We start from the raw sequence: 22,522 nt of genomic DNA, 5'->3' as shown, positions 1-22,522 counted from the left end.
CTTGCCATTGTGCATTTATGGCACTGTGGCTTGATATGTCCTGCTTTCCCACAATAATGGCATGTCAAATTGGACTTCGTCCACAAGACTTACTGCGAGATTGTCCACAGGACTTAGAATGAGACTTCTGCGAGTCTCTACCATGACGGTCATTCCCGCTCTTACCATCATGGCAACCCCGAACAATCAAAGCATGAAAAGTACAAGAAGCATCCACATTCTTCCTATTGATCTCCTCTGTCAAGAGTGCATCCTCTACATCATACAATTTCAACCCATTCTTGGGTATATTTACATACATAGCAGTACGGAATGTGTCCCAAGACTCAAGCAATGTGACCAACAAGAACAAAGGTGGAAGATTGTCCTTAAAGTCAATACCTTGCGATAACAGCTGGCCAATGATAGCATGAAACTCGCTCAAATGCTAAGAAACATTAGTACCTTCCTTCATACGAAGGTCCATAAGCTACTTTAGCCAATATATCTAAAAAGCAGGGCTCTGCTTATCATAGAGATTACAAACTTTCTCCCAAAGATCCCATGCAGACTGCCCATCTGTGACAACATTATAATAAACCTGCTTGTTGAGGAACAAGATAATCGTGGACCTGCAAAGCTTATCTAAGTCATCCCATACATTTCGATCGTGACCTTCAGGCTTAATGCTTTTACATTTGGTTGGTCTAATTGGAGATTTCTGCACCAAAACCTATCAAATTTGGATCTTCCAATAGCCATAATTGCTGCCATCCAACTTTTCAATGTCAAAGATGGCACTGTCATTTGAATGACCAGCCATACTGCAGGGAAAAGAGGCACAATAAAGACAAAACAAGCTGCTGTAATACCTGCAAACAACCCCAAAACCACTGCCAAAACAAGTTAAAAACAAGATGTATGGACCAAATAATGAGCTATCCACAAACTATGACCAAAATAGCATCAAATGGAGGAGACTTCTCTCATAAATAGTACAACATTCTACAATTACAGCATGCTGAAAATGAGGTATAGCAAACTCAAGCTCACTGTAAATAAAATCCAAAGCTCAATGTAACATCCAAGTATGAAGTAACTAGCTTCCACTAGAACAATAGTCAAACGCCAAACGCGCAAACAAAGCTCAAATCCTCATGTGAGTGGCATCCAAGCGTCCAAGATACATAGCCAGGAGCATAAGACCCAATAAAAGCTTCAAGTCCATAAGGTCATAGACCTCTAAAGCATCCAATGAAGTAACTGACAACATATATCAAATGTCATAAGCTCAAATACATTCAATAGCATAGCCAAGAGCTTCAATGTCATGCACCAATACATCTAATAGAATGACCGAATAGCATAAAAGAGCATTAGGCATGGACTATCCCTATTAAAAGCTTGTTGTCCACTGTATGTACAGCAGTAAAATGACAGTCAAGACTGAGCAAAAGTGAGCTCAATCAAAGCCCAAAAGCATTCCGGGAGCATGGCTAAGCATGTGGCATCAACCATAGACATCAATGTATCATCCCAAGTAGCCGGGAAGCATCAACAAGCAATAGGCATATGCTTTCATTGGTAAAATAACCTTCAACCCTGTTTATTACAGCAGTAAAAATGACAATAAAATTGAGCCAAATATGGGATCAAATCAGTCCAAAAGCTTTCCAATACATTGACCAAACATTCCCCAAGTGTCCAGCATCAAATGAGCATCCCGGGAGCATCACATAAGCCAAGAGCATGACATTTCCCAAATAAATAACATTCAGCCCTGTTATGACAGCAGTAATGTCTATGAGAAAACTGAGCTAAAAGAGTGCTCAAATCAGTTCAATAGCATCTCAAACCAATGGCATATGATCCCCCAAGTATCTAGCAACAAAACATAGGTATACAAGCATCCCGAGAAGTATATACGAGCTCCAAACACTGAAGATATGGCTGTCCCTGTTTTATGACAGCATGTTGCCCTATTTACACAATTAATAGCTGAAGCTCAATGACTCAAAACCAATGCTCAATGTTAATGGTCAATGCCGGGAGAAGTGGTAAACAATGCCAAAGCCTTTGTCCAATGCCCAGGGGTGGTTGAGCAAGCACAAGTGCTTAAAAGTGGTCACAACTGGATCACTGAAAAAACGTGTTTGTATTTCCAGCCCTGAATATTGAGCTAAATACTCCCTAAAATAAACTAAATGTAGACTCAAGATTGCCTTGAGATAGCCCCAATAGGTCCTACGAAGTCCTAGAGTAATGAGAGCTCAATATGAACCTCAAGAGATGGAGCTATGGCTACCAATGGTGAAACCCTTTTAAAGGTAACTCGAATGAGAGCTGAAGCAATGCTGAATTATGCTCAAGCTCATGGAGAACAAGCAAGTGGAAGCAAGAGAGATGTGAGCTATGGCGGATGGAGTAAAAGAGCAAGAGAGAGAGACTCAAGATGTGGGAACTCCAATAGTCACAATGTGTGACCGACCTTCCCTTTATTCAAATGTCACTGAAATAATAAAGAATGAAGTGATAATGATAGGCGCCCACTTCTTGCAGTGTGCATGTACGCGTACGGTCAGTGTAGTAATACACGGGCAGCTAGGCATAGGAGCCTTTACCCCCAACAATCGAGGGCGATTGCAAGGATTTCAGGGGGAAGATATGTCATGACATGTATTTTTAATGCTTAGCTTTGGCATTATTAACTTGTGCATATGTGCAATACACATGTGAAATGCAAGTCAGTTAAGTGATAGAAAGACCTAAGTAACCCGGTAATCACTAGGTGATATTGGCAAAAATTGTAATAAGTTATGCTTGGCAAGTACTAGGTGGTAGCTGGTGTCAAAACTTAGCCTAGAACATTTAATTAGCCAATAGTGTCAGTGGTGACACTAGGGAATTGGCATTACGTAATTGATTAATACCAATTCCAAGCTAATGAGTGCTCACGCTCACATTAGTGATAAAGTCGTTTTTTTCTTGATCCATAAAGAACTATTAAATCAATTCTCAAAATCAACATTTTGAAAATTAATTTAATAAAGCTGAATAATGTTGAAAATTGTTTTAAAAGGCTGCCATAGTCCAATTGGCAAAACTTGCCCATGCAAGTGGAAAAAACGTTTTTGAGGCTAGGAGGGAGACAAGGAGAGGGTCATTCTGGCCTTGTGCAAGCTAAGAGAAAGAGAAGGCTGCCATTGCTGTTGCAACAGTTCATAGGACATTTCTACAAGACACCCTCCAAGAGCTCATGACATGCCCAAAAGAGACTACAACAATAGATTATGGCAGTTTGAGGGCTATTTCAGCCAAGTGGTAACATTTGCATTTTCAGTTTATGTGAATTTTATGCTTGATGTAATTGTTGATTAATCGGGCCATTACTGCCCCTCCAAGAAGGAAGGCTGGTTTCAATTGGTCAATGGAGTTTTAGTTCTAAAGTTTTTGGCACACAATCATGTGACAATCAACTTTTGCTAAACGAGAGAGATTCAACATGTAGAGATCGGTTAGACAGGGTTGGACATTAGCTCCCTTTCTCTTCCGCTTTGAGGTAGAGGGCATGAGGGCTTTCTTGAAAGGAGGACAGATATCCATTAGAGGGATCAAGCTGTTCACCATGATGAGCTCCTAGGTGTGAAGTTTGATGTTGATACATCACTTTACTTGGATGGATATGCAAGAAACTTTACGGCCTTTGTGACAGCCATGAAGATATTCTACTTGGCTTCAAGTGTCGTCATTAATTGGCACATTTTGGGTTTGTGATATCGAACAAAAAGACTGAAGACTCATGAGCACTTCCCTTGGGTTCTTCATGGCACTTGTGAGGTATCTAGGCTACAACACAATAGACATTCTTTCACAACAGCAGTTGGTCCCTCTCCTATTGAGCATCATGGGAAACTCTCTTTCAAGGAGAGTAATGGTGGCTAACCGTGTTCTTTTAGTGACCATGCGGTACAGCATGACAGCCCAGCTAGAAGAGAGTTCAAGAGCAGTGCAAAGCTCATTTAGAACTTGTGCTTGCTCCCAAGGCAAAGGTCTTAAACCTTTGGTCCTAATTTGGCACCTTAACAAAAAGGTACATCCCAAATCTATCTAAATCACCACCAAAGCTTGTAGGACAGCATATGTAGATGCAATCAGCAACTATAGGTTGTATAATCAGTTTGGTAAACAAAATTGTTTCTCCCTCCTACTATCTCTTTTGCAATTGTGTTCGTTCTTTTCTTATCTTGTGTTTCCTTCACAATATGATTATTAAAAATTTGCTCTCCATGGAATTTCAATTATACGTTCATGTATGGTGCTCAAGTTTTATTTCCCATGGAAGCTCCATGACATACAGCTCTCTTTTACACATAGCATCAATAACTTTCACTATCAAATGTATCTATACTTATAGAATATGTCATTCAAGTCATACAACAATTCTCATTCATGACCTTCTTACTTAAAGTGAATCTCTTTGGATAATTATGAAGTGTTTAGGAAACTTGTTGGGGATTTGCTTTACAAGTATAATGCAAAATAGCGCGAGTATGTTTAAATTAGAGAAAATGAAATGCTTTAATATAAACAAAGCATCAAGGATATACTTCAAGCTGTAGAGACAAATTATATCCAGTCAAAAAGTTTCCCCCGATCACTACAGAATCAACCGGTGTAGCCACACTATGTGGCCATGCGCCAGGCCTGCAAATCATGTATTGCAAGACAGGAAAGTTACTTAAGCATATAAAGGACCCAAAAGTTCTGGAGTTATAAAAAGATGAAAATCCAAACAAATCTTTCTCAAAGTTTTCAGTTTGATGCAATAATTCACAACTCAAGGAGAAATGAAACTGGCCTTCGGTGAAATTACAGGGCAAACACAATTGACTTAAAACAAAAATTCAACAAACAAATACAAAGGTCCCACACTTGGCCCTGTCACTCAGGGTACAAAAATCTCATATTCAGTGCACATGCTATTGCTAAGTTGTGTCAATGCTTTCAGGCACCCAATTTGTTATGGACCCCTAACAGCTGTCATTTATTCCAAGAGCACTATTCTCTGTGAACATTAAATGTACAATAATTCCAGACACATAATTCCCTATGAAGTCTAATTGTACTGCAACAACACAGTTCTTAAAACCCTGATTTGCAGTAGTTAATCGTCCTCATTTCTGCCCTGAAAGATCCCCAAATACTCTATCCATCCTCTTCCAAATCAATCCCACTTTGTCTTCATGCATTTGCCAGTTTTTCCTCCCACAAACAACAGGCTTTCATGTGACAAAGCTGTGCAATGTAAAGTCTGCCTTATCCAAGTCCTTTCTCATAAATCGGCCATCCTGCTCCAAAGTGACAGTCCAATCTAACTGACTTGATTCTGACCTTCTCTTCATATTGAAATATTGCCTAAGCCCAGATGCCTATTATGGTTCATGTGCATTGTCAGCTCAATGGTAGGTGCCCCTCTTGGTACATTACTACTCTCAATGGCAATGGTTACCTTACCTTTTCCTAACCTTCTCGGCCTTGTCAAATCTACAATATAGAGCATTAGAACTATATTGGCATTGAGGTAGATTCCAAAAGATGCCCTTGACATGTGCTGTATGAGAACAAGTAAATTGTAGCATATGACCTGTAGCACTTATGAAACTTAAATACTCATGCACTTGTGTTGTTTGAGAAAATTTTGATGAATTGTCTCTTGATGGAAGGGACTACATGCTTGCCGCTACTAATTCAAACCATAAATTGATCACATCATTACATACTCTAGCTTGTTATTGTCCTTCACAGCTATATCTTTTAGTCAGCTTCACTGTAAATAGGTTTCACGTTGCTGTGATACTAAAATAACATGCAAAGGTTGGGGAGAAAATATGTTGTTCACACAGGCAGTAGGCCTTGGTCATGTTTCCTGCAGGCTATTCCTCATTGAAGATGGATATGAATTGTTTTGCTGTGTGATATACATCTCTAAAGTCTTCCATACAAGTCCAAACATCTTCTTCATCAGCTCTATTTTATCTCATTCCTACCTCTCCCTCTTCAGTCATTCTTAACCACCTTCTTCAATCAACACCACCACTTCCCTTCTCTCACCAACCCCTTCCACTCCCCTCACACCCCTTCAAGAGGACATTGTGGTTCGTGTCTTGTGGCTGCCTTCACCCCTCCTCTTCTGCTTCAAGAGCCCTATTCTAACATCAGGCCTTGCCTTTGAAGCATCTTCCACCTGGCATTACCATCCTCTCCTTGGTGTCAGCACCCTTCTCCTTCAAGCTCCACCATCACTCCCCAACATCAAAGGACTGGTTCACTCCCTCGACGGCTCGTGATCATCTTCCACATCTCCGACAACATTAGAGGACTGCAGTTCACTCCCTCAATAGCTATCCTTCACCTTCCAGTGAGATTACTTCGATAGCCCACTACTTGAAGGATTGCATTTTGCTTCCTTCACTATGCAAATTTCACACAAGTGCTTCCGCCTAATTCAAACAGGATAGTGCAATTATCTTCTAAGCTTTGGCTCCACTGTATCAGCTTTTCTTCTCGTAGCATGACTCAGTGCATCATCACCATGCTCTTCTTGTTTCTAAGTTTCTCTTCTCTCTCAATGTTTGTTGTACATACTCTATGTTACTCCCCACAAACCCTACTATCTCTTTGCACACTCACTTATTTTGACATGGTATCAAAGCATACATGTTATTTTGACATTCCATACATGCTCGCAACCTTGCAAATATATAGTTTCAGAGCCTAGGTGCAAACCATATACATCTGCATATCAATTCATAATGACTAGTACAATGAATAGTGATCCCAATGGTAAAAATATTGTCAACATACAACACCCTAGATACAAACCAAGTACATCTGAGATCCACTAAATAAATAAGATGTCCATCACTAGGGAAGTGGAGATGCAACCTCCCCATTGAGCATCACGCAATATTCTAGACCTTCAATGCTCTGCTAAGCCTGAAAGAGCCCAATCCAAAATCGACTCTAACTAAAACACATCAAGGCTAAGTGCAACATTGAGGATGATCTACCAAGTCACCCTCCTCCATTGAGTTGTATTTTTCCATAGGTGAAGCGATATTGAAGCTTCACCAAGAAGCACATGAAAACTTTAACTTTACTTGCCTCAAAATCTTCACTAGATTCTAGGCCTTTCTCTTTGGAGCGCACAGATCCTTGGAACTTTCACGTTATTATAATCCTATATTAACCAACATGAAACCTCCCATCCTGTTAACTAGCCCCTCATGTATACTTGACATGCTTGAAGCACCAAATCTTAGAATAGACATATAGCATTAATAGTTGCATTTCCCTCATGACCAACACTATATGGGATATTTGCATGACTAGCATTAATACCATGAGTCCAAAACACAGTGAGTTACATATATGCATTGCCAAACTTGCCACTTTATACCCCAACATCATGCCAACATTGCTATACATGGAGTTATGTATATTACTAGTCAAACCCAAATGCATTAGACTTTGCACACCATGCATTGGTTGTTGCATACCATAAGAGTTGTGTTATACACCCCCATATGCGGTCCCTAACCCACCATAGCATGAAAACTAGTACCACTACCAAAGTACCCTAGCCACCCCATAATTACATACATGCCCTACTGTCCAAAAAGCAATGAATTAGCACTTCCAAGTCAACCTTGCAGATGCATCAATTGCCCCATTGGCATCATTTGCTTATACTCACTACCCATAAACATCATGCTACTATATTGGCTCTTCCTTCAATGCAGGTTGTTGTCCTGAAGCTCTTTGAAGACGATTTCCTTATCTCGCCTTTCCTCTTTTAAGGGGTTCAAAAAGCACATGAATTAAGGATCATTTACCAATTGCACAAACATTTTAGCTACTATCCTCGGCTGATCTTTAAATTGGTCATCAAATTCCTATTCTTATTGCTGATCATCAACCTTTTTAGGCCTACAAGGATCCACATTTTGGTCTAAACCAACATTATCACCTTGCTGTCCATGCTATATGTCTATTCCAAGATTAGGTATTGCATTTCCCCTTCATTATATGCACTTTCAAAATTAGATGCATTATCACTGCTTGATCCCATCTCACTATCTAGAGACATTCTTGCTATAATTGCTTGACTGAATACAATTTCAACACTAAAGCAATGCTTTTAACCTTCAATCAAGTACCTCAAGTCTATCAATTCAAGGGAGTTAATGATACCCCGATGATGGAACCTTCTAACCAACCACCTCTCAAAGAGGATCGCAAATAACCTAATTTAATAATAATTACAACAAGCATAAAATTCACATAAACTAAACATGCATGCTTTGACTACTTTGGATAATGGAAAACCTATTGACCCCCAAAACCGATGCCTCTTATGGTATTTCTTTCTCTATTACAAATGGATGGAGTACAACTGAGATTCTCTAATCTCCTCCGCTCTTGTTATCGAAACTCACTAGCAAACCTTCAAACCAATTTGCCTCTTAATTTGCTTAGGAATTAGCCTTCACCCTGCTCCTCGAAAGAGAAATTAGACTTCAAATCTAATATGGGCTAGCTAGCCTCTTGAATCTTCCTAAAGTTTTTCAATTTCAACTATTGGAATTCAAGACCTAGATCCTCAATTCTAAGCATACATCCTGATCTGGCTATCAAAACCCTAATTTCTAATGTAAATTAGGGTTTACAATAGAAATTTTCTGATCTCTCCATCTCCGATGACTCAAATGGCTACATTTTGCATGATAACCTAAGAGATGGTTGTAGGATGAGAAAGAACGTTGTAGAGAGAAATTTTAGAGTTTCATCGTGAAAAAAGCTGAAAAACTGCTATTGCCTACTCAAACAACCATGGAAGCTATCATCTACAATTTAGGATCACCATAAAGACTCTTGCCCCTCCTGTATGCCATCATCTACACTAGAAGAACCTTAGGCTGCTGTCAACTGCAAGCATTAATGAGGGTATTGGACTAAGGCAGGAAGTGATGATGATGTAGACAAAGAGAGAAAAATGGAGGTGATGATGAATGAGGCACAAAATCAGTCAGTCTATATATAGGCGAAGATACTGAAATCTGTTCCCCAACTGCTGCCATACAGGGTCAACCTGCTGATTTGTCCGACTGCTGGCTGAATAATACCATGCAACTGCCTCATGGCATTCCAGAAGTAATGTGCTTCATAACCACACTGGAAACGAAGAAAACAGGCTGGAGATACATGCATTGACTGCACCTAACAAATGCACGCACAAGACGCATGTCAGAGTTCATCTCTCTCTCTCAAACTGGAGCCCAAAATCAAGAGGACAGCATCAATACATTGAATGCTAACATGTAATGATTATCCAAATCATATACTCTGTGTAGGGTCTATACTTGTTACCAAAAGCATATAATCTTTGAGTGGAAAGTCGTCAACATACATTAACAAGTGAGAATATCATACAAAACTCCACTAGATCTATAATAACTACACAAGAGTATACAGTCTTCAAGGCTGTAAGAAAGTGATCATAATACCTTGACAAGTAAGGACATCACCCCCAACAACCCACCACCAAAAAGAAAAAAGACCACCTCTGCCAAAATATCAAGGTAGAAATAATATAATACAACCTTTTTTCACATCATTTTCACACTCGTTTTTCACGTCTTTTTGTTTTCCATAGGAATTCCATACCCATTAAAGAGTCAGCATCCATCGCTGTCCACATTTATCAAAGATAAAGGAAAATGAATGTAAGCCACACTATTCTCAGCCTTACACATAAAGGCCATCTGGATAAATTCCCATAGGAGTCACATTCCACTCCTAGCATATGCAAAACCCATCCTAGTATATCCTTACAAGTAACATACCAACATGTCTGATTTGGACCATATGTTAGCCCTTTATTTGAAGTTTGGAAAACCAAGAATGAACCAAACTTAAAAACATCCTCACCCACTAATCATTTATCGTATTCACCTACCTTGCAAATCACTGTATGCAATAAATGATTGCAATTCATGTTTGACCAAGACCATCACGCCCAAAAAAATTTCAAACCTTGCATAAAAGATATCATGAGTGGCAAAATGACCATCTTTTCCAGCTAACCTGTGCTAATCATGTTCCTTCAATGTAAAATATGGGATTGCATACAAAGCATGCATCCCAAATTCTTTTTTCTACCAAACATATGCCTTGCACACTATAGGTTACACATTTGAGTAATTTATACATGATCTCAAGTGATTATTTAATTGCCTTGCATGGTCTCTACCTCACTGGTTTCCTCCTCTGGAATATGCATAGTATCAATACTAACTGCATTATTTCAACTTGCACCAAATGATTCGTTGTCAGCCTCCATGGAAATATATTTTAGTGTAGCCTTGTTCGTATCTGAAAGTATGCAAAAATGATTGATAATATGAAAGGCTTGTGGACAGACAATCTTGCCTAATCTCAAAGCAATTTATAGAAATTGCTTTCTCCATGACCTCAAAAGATCTCTTGCCTCAACCTACATTAGGCACTTGTGCTTAATGAGTCCCTAATAATCTTTAGTACTATTTGGTATTGGAAGATCTCGTGCCTCAACCTACATTGGACACTTGTGCTAAATGAGTCTCAAATATCATTAAATTCCTCCAGCAACAAAGAAACCCCTACCAAAAAATTTAGGGCAGTTTTGGGGGCAAAGAGAGCAGCTAGACCACAATCAGTAATAGACAGCATGATCTAAACCCAAAATCTATACTGCTTTTATTTCAGTTTTGCAAGCTACTCTTTCATCTTGCAAATACCACTTCCAAACACCACACTATGGGGAATTCGGTGATCATGAATGGCTTCCCCTTTGATCAACATTCTCTTCCATATTTTCAAGGCCAAAGGTTTCTTGGATGGAAAGCAAAGATTATACTAATTCTTTAAAGTGATCAATTATCGAATATCGTTCTTGGTAATGTTATTTGTCTGTCTCCACCTATTGATGCAAACCAAAACTTCATTAACACTACTCTTGTATTTTGCAAGAAAAGTAGCTGCAAACCATTTTAGTGGCTAAGGTCCTATTTCACTATGTTTGAAATAGCATGTACATATGATATCAAAATTGGATGCAAATGTTTGCTTTAAAACATGGCCCTAGAAATGCATGAAAATATTAAAACTGTAAATCCATGACTTTGGGACAGCAAGCTCTCTCTCAACATGTGGGACATCTAGGATACTTTGTTGGTGGTTTTATGTTTCATGCTATGGCTAGGCATGGTATTGGTGCTTTTGAAATACATGATACTAATGCATTCGGTCCTCAGCCACAAATGCATGGAACACCTAAACAGATGTGCCGTGGTACGGCATCTAGTATGCAAAATCCCATGTATAGTCACATTGATATGGTACTTAGCAAGTAAATTAGGATGTTTAGCAATGTTTATGGCATTTCTAATACGCTTGATGCCCATGGAATTGGGGCTGGTCCACAAAATGCCATGTTTAATGCTGGCTAGAGTGACGCAACAGCAAATGCACCATTTTTGCAGCCACCTATTTATGAGAATTTGGCACCAAATGCCAAAACTAATAACTTAAGGATGGGGGCAAAGCTGTAAAGTTTGATGCTTTCAATGGCACTCAAGATAAGTTAAGAGCTTTGACTTTCATTCAGCAACTTGATGCAACTTACTCTAGGGGTAACTTCACTGAGTTGTCAAAAGTGCAAGAGGCTGCCACTTTTCTTAAGGGTAATGTTTTGTAGTGATGAACTTCTCTTTTGAAGTAAGGGTAGAGCACTATCTAAATGGTTTCAATTTAAGCAATTATTTGCTTCAACTTGGTTTATAAGCACTTTTGAGGTGGATGTCAAGACTACTTGGAACAAATTAGATACTTCACAGTGTGCTACTTTGGAAGAGTACAAAAAGAAGTTTTAGAAAGCATTGTCGGTAATCACTTCTTATCAATATGTGTCCCTTTCTAAGCAAATTGAGAAATATTTTTGTGGCTTGCCCCAAGGAAATTAGAGATTTTTGCATAAAGACAACTGCAACCAACATGTCTCAGTTGATACACTTAGCACGTATAGCAAATGCTTTATTGCATAGAAAGTCTTCTTAATTTTAGAATGCAAAGGGGGAATCAAAGAAAAAGACAACAATGTTTGAAGACCCTAATAAGGCGTCATTTGGTACTAAAAGGAGGAAGAATCGACCATTCAAGCAATGGAAAGTGATGTTGAATGCAAAGAATTTTTTGTTGCAAATAAATGCTTTATATGTGAATACGAACAGCAGAAAACAAGGGATTGTCCTAACAGGTAGCAATCTGAAAATTCTAAGAATATGGCTGATCCTAAGCAAGAGGACTAGACCTAGTGTGGGTCTCAAGGAAAAGAAGGATAGAGCTAGCACTAGACAGATCATCCTAAGATGTTGCAACCTTACCTCAATGCATTTCAATTGGAGCAAAAGCTGGACTGTGTTCATTCGAGCTCATTAGAGTAGGAAGTCCAAAGTATTGCCTAATACTCAAGGGGGAGGTAGCACCTCCACTCCCTAGGGACTAGCTCGGATATGTAGTGGTCTTAGATGTACTTGGCTATGATTCATTGTAATACATGCTAGTAGTGTTTCTGCTTCGAGGATCACTATTTTAGTGTACTAGTCACTATGGATCGTTGTGTAGATGTGTATGGTTTGCATCGTGGTTCTAGAACACATTAAGCCTTGATTTGCTGGAATCGAGGGAGATTTCAGTTGACAGAACTTGGAGAGATCAAGTTCTCAACCTAGTCACCCAATCTCAGAGTTTCAGCCTTTCCTTGTTGTTATTCATCAACTAAAAAGAAAGGGGCCAACCAGTGTCAGCTTGGCCCTTTTTAAAAAGGCAAAAGTTGATATAAGTATTGAATTTCTTTTAATTATTTATTTTGTGTAACAATTGCTTGCTGTTATCATTTGTAAAGGGTTCACCACCCTTCTCAGCAAGGAAGTCAAGTTCCATACACTATTCTACAAGTTCTCAACAAGGAAGGCTGGTTCTGTAGACATATAGAGCATTCTTCTATCCAACGTTGTCTCTCAATGTGTTATCAATCTTTCGTAAGAAATTGTGTTTGCAAACTTGACCGATGTGACACTACCAACAGCTCCAAAATGCCTCAAAATCTTGAAAAGGCTCTTCAAACAATGAATTCAGAACACATACTAGAGAGAAATTTGGACCCATCTAAGCATGCAAAGGCACAAGATGCTTCAGAGTGTTGACTCAAGTTTAGCACAATGATCCACATAGTCAACACAACTAACAAACAAACTCACACACACAAAAGGGATGTGACAATTATGCAAGTGTGTAGGTCATGTGGATTCTTCCACGTCAGCCAGAGAGACTTTGTACTTGAGCATGGTCAAAGGGGCCATCCCAATCTTCCATAAACTCTAATGTAAACCCGAAAGAAACCTCATTGAAATCAAGAAGATGATCATAGGCTGTCTATGCTGCTTTGGAGACTCCATGCTCCCTAGGTTGCAACTTGTTGCAGAAACTTCTATAAGAAGGTCCTAACCAATAACACTGACAATGGCTCCAAAATACCTCCGGACTTTGAAAATAACTCTTCAAACATTGAATTCAGAATTCTGCACTAGAAATGGGACTTCTAGATGCACACAAAGACATGAACTGCTTCAAAGAGTCAATCCAGGTCCAACACAATAAGCCACACAGCCAACAGCACTTGCCATGGCTGAAAGCACATGTGCAAGGTTGTGATGATTCTATGTGTAAACAAGAGTCCCAAAACACCTCTAAACTTTGAAAACAACTCTTTAAACACTGAATTCAGAGGTTCAGACCAGAGAAATGAGATTTTCCTAAATGCAGATTTTTCCCTTCCTGTGCACGCAAAGACATGAACTGCTTTATCAAAGAGTCGATTCAGGTCCAATGGAATAAGTGACACACCAACAGCACTTGCCATGGCTGCACATATTCACCCACACACATGCGTGCATGTATGCACACACACAAACACACGCATGCAACAATTCTATGTAAACTCAAGAGTCAAGAGTTGATAAATAAAAACACAAATGCTAAAAATATAGTACCATTGACTTACAAGAAAAGAGTGTCGCCAGCAGATAGTTCAACTTTCTGACAATCATGTACACGCTCAGCAAAAAATACACTTGCCTACAACAGCATATGACTGTGCAATAAGGAGCACTGCCATTGGATGGGCAAATGCAAATCAAGTACATTCTCCTCAACTAGCAATGCAAGCATGTGAACTATACCTGTTTCTCAGAGGATGCCCATTCTTCAAACATCAGAAGGTTCCCCTTGCTTGGAGGGACTAGAAGGAAAACCTTTCGACCACTATGAGAATGAAAAATGAACATCTTATTAGTGAGGGAATCTAGGCCTACGCCAAGTTCATAATAAAGCCTTAATTATCCTCGAAAGAGAATTATGAGGTCAATACATAGAAGGTCTGGTTGTAAATATAATCACCTCAGTACATGATACCAAACGGATGAGCCACCAAAGTCAACATGGAAGTCTGTGAAGCAATCAGCAACACTCATGAGTGCATACAATTGTACCTGCCACCAACAAGAATATCCTTAGAGTGATCGTGCAAAGAATATGTTTGCTTTCGTGATACAAAAACATTTTGAATCAGAAATACAAATAGTGCACTACCTTAGGGCCATTCGGATCGGTTGGGGGCCACACTTTCCCAACCAAGTCCAGTTCTTTCACCAGAGTCGGTACAGTTATCTAGTTTTCGTACAACATTACAAGTAGACATTTCAAGGCTCTTCACAACAAATTTACAAGCAATAATTCAACGCTCTTTCACGGAAACTTCAGAAAAAAGTCACTTGCGCCAAATCGGAGCTTACCATGTCTTTCAACGGCGTGTCTGAGAGCTCTAAAGAAACAACATTCAACAACGGCTTCCGTGAACGTGATGAGAAGTACGACACCCATTCCTGCATGGAATAAAGAGGGCCTTCTGACTGCTACACAAGGAGAAGCTGTCAAAACAAGAAGTTGATGGCGAAGCTGCAGCTGCAATATGCAGAATATAAGCTCTAACTTACCTGTGTGGCGACATCTATTGTGTTGACGAGCCGGTCCAGTCCCACCAGTTGTCCCAGACGTCTCACAGTCATCTTCCCTCGTGGCAGTCTGAGGAAAATAAAAGTCTTGTGTGCGTGAGACTGTGTGTATGCGCGTGTGTGCGCGTGTGTGCGCGTGTGAGAGAGAATCCAGAACAACCTCCGCAGGTTTTGTATTGAGCTGAGATAACCATCATAATAGTATAAGGATCACGTAACATGGTAACGTTGACAGGACGATGAGCGCGCGCACGCGAGAGAGACAGACAGACAGAGAGATTAACGTCTGCAAAGGCCACGATGGCCTAGCGAGCAGGGACGCGGGGGAGGGGGAGGGGGAGGGGGGAGGGGCGAAGACCAAACCTCTCAAATTTTCGTTCCACAACGCCGCCAACCCGTGCGCGTTCTGGCAACTTCTTACACGACATTACATATCAATAATAATAATAATAATAATAATAGTCCTTCTTACACGACATTACATTACAAAAACAATAATAGTACGAATACCACTACAACTTCTTATATAGCATCACGTCACAATAGTAATAAGACTAATACTAATATTCCTTCTAAGAGGGGTTCTGCACAGGCCAGAGCAGTGCTTTGCTATGTTGATTGTATGTACTCAAAAGAGGTACAATTCGAGGAATCGGGCACAATTAACACGTAAAAAAATGCGTCGTATTTTTAATAAGAAGACAACGGACCATAATTTATGTGTGAAACCCCTCCAAATTAATAATAACAACTCGTAGGCATTAGTTGTCACAGTTTAATTTGAGTTATGAGTTACTAGGTTAAGAAGCATAAGTGTGTGACATGCCCAAGGCTCGAAGGAGTCTTCACCCTCTTGGGGCACTAGCAAAGGACCCCCAAGAATGCTCAACCTAACTAGCATATGCTCTTTCTTGTTAAGATTTTACAAGCCTCTCACATGTGCTTTCATGATATGATGATTATTCACCTCTTCATCAAAAGGCACAAACTCGGGACCCTCTTGAATACTCAAGAAAGGTCAACCTAACTAGCATATGCTCTTTCTTGTTAAGATTTTACAAGCTTCTTACATGTGCTTTCATGGCATGATGACTATTCACCTCTTAGTTACTTATGAAATATATTGCTATCTATAGTGAGACAACTTTTGATGTGTATGGTGAAACCAATCCATGAATTGTTAAGTGTCAATCATTGGCCCCTTTACCCTAATAACAAAATATGTGAGAAATGTGAAGTGTTTAAAGTTTCCAGCCAAAGGTTTGTGAAAAAAGTGTTTATACTACTTCTACAAAACATATTTTCACAATGGCCCCATAACTTTTCTTTTTTAATGGCCCCATAACTTACAAGGATCCTAGTTGACCAAACAAACTTATTAAATACACATCATGAGCAAGACTCAATCCATATTGAATGTCACAACTCTAAGGTGCAATCCATAGACTTTAGAATATCAATATTTTTAATGTAGAAAGACATAGAGAAACTATTTAAAACTCAACTTTTAGGGTTTGTGCTCATGGTGCTTTAAAAACTGGGTGATATTGGCAAACAAATATTACTCAAGTGTTACTAGTCATTGGAGTATATTTCGTGGGATGTTCTACACTTATAAAATAGATTATCTAGGTGACAAAAGAGTTGGAATATAATAGAAGTTGAAACAAATAATGTTGTTAATCTTGTTAATCTTAGTGTGTTATCATGATACTCGCTTGTTTTCTTAATACGAGTTTGTAACCAAGTTGGAGAACCAACAAGAATGACTCACTAAAGTATTATCTTAAATTTATAACTTTGTTACTAGACTAGTTTATGGCATATGACTTATAATGGATGATAAGTAGACGCATTTAATTTTTAGTGTAGGTTTTCTTACAATTAGGTTAGGATTATCGAAGTTTCATTGAATCGTGTGTACATGGAGTGTAAGTTCTTATTTATCATTGACTCAAAAATTCATGTCACTTGCTTGTAAACCCAATGCACATTAACTTAATTATTAAAAAATCAACGATGTGAAAATTGCATTAACTAAGACATTTAGTAATGAAAAACTTGCTTTAGCACCCAACAAAACAAAATCTCGACTTAGAGAGCCCTTTGAGATCCATCAAACCAATGAAGAAGAATTATAGACTATCCAAAGCTAGCCTTTTTTTTCAAAAAAAGAAAGATGATATTAATAAATCCCCTCACAATAGTATATCCCAAGGCAAAGCATAAAAACTTTGTGGGGAACTTCCAAAACAAAAAATATACAACAAATGGGAAGTCTATTACAAAACCTAAGTGAATAACAAATCAGGAGGTCTATAGTGCCAAACATGTGTGATTAACAATGAAAAAACATGTCAAAATTCAAGGTCATAAGAACATATGAGCCATCATTGTATCATGTCCCCGCCGTCTCCTACAATGAGTATAACCAATCTTTGCACAAATCCTAGATAGTCTCTTTGGATATAATAGATTTATAGCATGGGTATATCTAGTTATGTCTAACAACTCAAAACAAACTTCGCATAAGAGTGCATAGGGGAAGTTTTACCCCAATTTTCATTTATGGATCACTTGATATTTTAGGGATGATGCCCCCTAGCCTTTAAGGTAATCTCACTAAGTTGGAAAGTGTCTTAAATAAGATCCAAATTTGGCATGTGGAGATTAAAGAAAATGCCTTTTTCATGACTAATAGATTGATTGGAAACATAAAGTTGGGAGTAAGAGTCAAAAGATAACTAAGTCTATTCACATTATATAAGCTTTAGATTTCCTTTTCAAACTGCTATGATGAAGGGGTCTATAAGGAGGTAGCCCTAATTTATGGCTATCTCCCCCAATTCTAACCAAATTTTTGAGACAATGATAGTCCATGTATACTCTAAAACTTTTCACATGGCCTTCTTATTGGCCCCCTTTTTAGTTGTGTCTACTCAATCAAAGATCTTGCGATGCTTTGATGCTAGCTACATCAAAACAAAAGCCTTTTCCTGCACCTTTACATTACCTTTAGGGAATTTAATAAGAAATGGTGAAAGCGAAGGATGACAAGTAATCGCCATAGTGTTGGCCCAGCTTGGGTAAATAGGACAAAACTACGGAGGGCCAATACACTGTTGAGGTAAATAGGACAATGCTATGGAGAGCTAGAACTTTTCTAAGTAGCAATAGCAATAGTTCAAGAGGAAGAAAGAAGATACAACAGTGATAAAGTTGGGGGCAATTCAAATATGTGAAGAAGGAATATGAACTTTTGATGAAAATATCGCAACCTAAAAAGGCGAGTACAAAAGTCATACTTGTGCCGATTATATGGCAGCCATGATATTGCAAATTTCTTGTCCAGAGTAGGGCGACGTGTATTGGGGGCTATGGTCTCGGTGCTCCTTTACTATTAGCAGGCTTACATGGCATGTGGGAGCTCTATGGAGGAAGGGTGATGCCGCATGCCTTTTCTGCATGACCGTCGCCGATGGGGGTAATAATATATTTTAGTGCAAGGGAGGCCCCCACTGCACAAACCGCTGAGCGGGTTGGCTCTCTCTCTCTCTCTCTCTCTCTCTCTCGTTGGTTTGCTGGTGTGAGGAAATTGGATGGAGGGCGGTGGGGCAAAAAAAAAAACACGAAAAGAAGACGTGATATGCACCTGATTCCCAGGGACTGGGCGGCCGCCGTTGCGTTGTTGGAGGCTGTTTCCGAAGGAGAAGAAGACGCTGCTGGAGGAGAGGCGCGCACCACGCAAGGTCGCCGGAAGCCAGTGCAGTGCACGTGCGCCGAGAGCTGGGCGGGCGACACCTCCGCCACCACCACCCGCTCCTCCTCCCCATCCCCACCATCATTATCGTTCGCTTGCTGCACGCCCAAACCCCACTCCATCACCGCCTTCACCCTCTCGTTTGTAAACGCCCCGCTCCCCCTCTTCCTCTTCTTTCTGATCGCGGCCCCTTCTTCCTTCTCTCCTTCCTCCTCCTCCTCCACCTCCTCCTCCTCCTCTGCTGCCTCATCTAGCAGCCTCGCGTAATCCACCTCCGCCTTCCGCCTCTTCGATCGCCTCGCCGCCTCCACCTGTACCATCCCCTCTCCCTCTCTCTCTCTCGCCGCCTTCAGAAATTTACCCACCACACAGAACGTTCTTCTTTCAAGCGCCCCCCCCCCCCCCGGGGCTCCTTAATACCTCCTCCCTTTACCCCTCCTTTACCGCACCTTCAACAATTTTCCCCTGTACAAGCCTATCCATCCTTCCACCAGCCTTTCGCCTCCCTCGGAAATTTTATTTATCTATCCAACACCCCAGGCAAATTCCTTACGAGACCCGCCCCCCCCTTCTCTCTCTCTCTCTCTCTCTACTGTTAGCACTGATGATGGTGATGGTGCGCGTCTCGAATCTCTCTCTCTCTCTTCCTTTATTTCATATGAACTCTCGGCAAAACGAAACTGCCACCTTCTACCTTCAACGGTGAACGAAAAAGCGCGCACATCCTGGACATCACGCAGGCCATAATCAGTCGAAAAGAAGTATCATATCGAATCCGATCGAAGGCAGCCAGCAAGGCCAGTTCTGTCAAACGGATCCATGGCCGCCGTCTGCAGCCCTGGGCAGCACACTGATAGAGAGAAATAGTTCGCCTGTATATTCACTGTAACTTCCTTCCCTGTCTCGTGCTCAGAAGGGACTTGGATATATATATCCTCAAACCGGAGGTATTATCGGGTTCCGCTGCTTCTTCTGTGGACGCGAGCTGGCTCGAGAAGCAGGCCATGTACAGAGGCGGCCATTGAGAAGAGTCCACAACCACGTCAAAAAAAACAACCTCGTTATAGGCTACCTAACCTTTCTAGCATCGTCTTGTCTCAAGAAGCTGGAGAGCGGATTTCTCTCTCCCCCTCCCCTTTCAGACTTCCACCCTTATCGCATGCACCCAAAGGTCACCTTAAAGGCCTCTTCACACCCTGGTCCTCCGAGATACTCCTGTGTAGTAGTAGTTCCACACAAAATGGTCCAAAGAAAGCGACCACTTTGTAATAAAAGGAGAGGATGAGGCCAAGGCCCATCCCTCAACTGCACCACCATCCATGATCCCCATATGTGTATGTACATGATGTACATTTTATAGGGTAACCCTTTGGCCTCCACCAAAGGCATGGATCACAACCACCCACACATCCTTTCACTCTCCATGACAATCATGTGACTTGAAAGGTTTTCTCTTGCATCTTGCATCCCACATCCAAGTTTAATCTATGCCTTCACAAAGCCATCAAATTGGCAATGTTGAATGCCAATGCAACTTGACAAGTACAAACAAACTTTGCTTAGGGTGATCTTTGTGCTTAGGTATAACATTTATAAAGGCCACTAGTGGTAACAATTGTGAGATCCTAGTCAACACTCTAAAGAGTAGACTTCTCATGCAACCTAATGGCATTTCTAAGGGACCCCCCAACTTGACTCTTGGAATAACCCTCACAAAGAAAATCTTATTATGTGCTCTTTTGTAGACTCTTAGCTCGAGTGATCACATGTGCATTGTTAATAAGTGTGAAAGGTTTGATGTAGGGTTATGTTGATTTCAAAAAAGAAATTTCAATAGTAGTGCTTTGCATTCTTCCAAAAAATATTCATTTGGTCAACTTTACTTTCTTACATCAAATAGTTTAGCATTTTCGTTGTGTATAACAAATTTGACATCACCTATAGTTACAACAACAATCTTTTGTATGAAAACTTTTCTGATTAGTTCTCGATTTGTGTTACAATTACCTTAAATTTTCCCTTTTTAGGTTGAGCTTGAGAAGTTGCCTAGATGGCACTGTGATGTACATATATTTTCCATTATTTAATATGATCTCACAACCACATTATAAAGAAAACTTTGCCTTATGTTACACCACATTTAGTTCCATAACATAAATTAGGGATCGTTGCCTTATAGCAAAAACATCACAATATTCTATGAACCAGTAGTCTTTTAACTCCACCCTCTAAGTTCCCAAAACTTGGGGGGTTCGCTATGAGCATATTCAAATACCTTTAGCACATACACAACAAGTGTGATAACCATCATCGTCCTCTTGCAACTTTTGGGATGTCCCCCCCCCCCCCCACACACACACACGCACACGCACATGCTCTCTCTCTCTCTCTCTCTCTCTCTCTCTCTCTCTCTCTCTCTCTCTCTCTCTCTCTCTCTCTCTCTCTCTCTCTCTCTCTCTCTCTCTCTCTCTCTCTCTCTCTCTCTCTTTGCTAAGTTATTTAGAGTTTGCATGCCATAAAAACTTTGTCCAGATAGTCATAATAGTCATAACATTATCCTTTACGAATACTTGAAGATGATTTAATAGAATATATACAAAAGAAATCGCACTCAATATAAGGAAATGATTTTGTAACACCATGCAACACCTATCAAGCCCCCTAACCACACTTCATGCGATGTTTCATTGTGACTAGCTTGTGCCATGTAGTTGTTACTAGTTGTACATGTCACATTTGGTGGCTTCACTACACAAAGGCCCACGATAAATGCATTGTACCGTTTTAATGCATTGTATTGGAGAAAATAGGACCCCTCAAAGGTGCCTTTAAAATTTAATGTTCTAAGAGGTGGCATTTTGGATTCACAAATACAAGTTGGATGTTGACATCCATGTGAAGTGAAACTTCTCCTCGAGTTTGGATAGTTATTCATAAAAGAGGCCAATGACATGTTTTAAGGAGGAGTCCCCATTTTTATGCATGTTTAAGCTCGACCTTCCACTTACATATGATCAAATTTTTGTCTTAAAACTCAAGAGTAGCCTACTCTCCTTCTCCTCTCTCACTTGTTGAATTTTCAACTAATTTTCTTTCTCAATTTAAGATAATCCAAGTTTTGAGCATCACACGAAACTAGAAGGTTTCTTCCATTTACAAATATTGATTTATGCTAAAAGTGAGACTTCTTATATATTTGAAACATCCTTATATAACCTTTTTTTTTCATATATTGTTTGTATTTGTAAATAATTAGAATTTGATTTCAAATGCATTATATTCTAACATGCATTATCTTTAGGTAAACTAAAACATCATGGTCCCTTCTCAAGAGATCTTTGTTGAGGTGAGTTTAAATCATGTTTTGCTCATGTATAAATGAGAAGGATAGCTTTATTATTGTAATAAATTTGAAAGTGAGGCGTAGCACCTATTCAAGTTGTAATATATTTCATCGAGTAGAAAGACCCTAACTCATTGATAAGGGCGTGGACATCATCTTTCATTCACTTTTGTGATGATGCATTGGAATAGAAGTACTACTCCAAAATAGAATAAGAGCATAGACTCCTAAAATGGATTAGGAGCAGAGCTCGAAATGGGTGTGAGGTAG

General features: G+C 39.8%; 1 protein-coding gene across 1 annotated transcript in view; it reads right to left on the bottom strand.

Moving 5' to 3' along the window:
- The window catches only part of LOC148036313 (uncharacterized), a 44,744-nt gene extending 25,515 nt beyond the window's left edge, over positions 1–19,229 (bottom strand). Inside the window, exons 1-8 of the mRNA XM_087678307.1 lie at positions 18,802–19,229; positions 15,132–15,219; positions 14,931–15,047; positions 14,728–14,805; positions 14,536–14,627; positions 14,319–14,400; positions 14,141–14,214; positions 4,587–4,683 (exon numbers count right to left, since the gene is read on the bottom strand). Coding sequence (XP_087534433.1) covers positions 4,587–4,683; positions 14,141–14,214; positions 14,319–14,400; positions 14,536–14,627; positions 14,728–14,805; positions 14,931–15,047; positions 15,132–15,219; positions 18,802–19,229 — 1,056 coding nt within the window. The remainder of the gene's footprint in view (positions 1–4,586; positions 4,684–14,140; positions 14,215–14,318; positions 14,401–14,535; positions 14,628–14,727; positions 14,806–14,930; positions 15,048–15,131; positions 15,220–18,801) is intronic.
- Between the last annotated feature and the right edge of the window lie 3,293 nt (positions 19,230–22,522).

Source organism: Lygodium microphyllum, chromosome 5, assembly GCF_053477565.2.
Source record: "Lygodium microphyllum isolate KBCC chromosome 5, Lygodium_microphyllum_v1.1.10, whole genome shotgun sequence".
NCBI lineage: Eukaryota > Viridiplantae > Streptophyta > Polypodiopsida > Schizaeales > Lygodiaceae > Lygodium > Lygodium microphyllum.
Note: the sequence above shows the minus strand (reverse complement) of the source record. Positions and strands in the feature narration are given on the sequence as shown.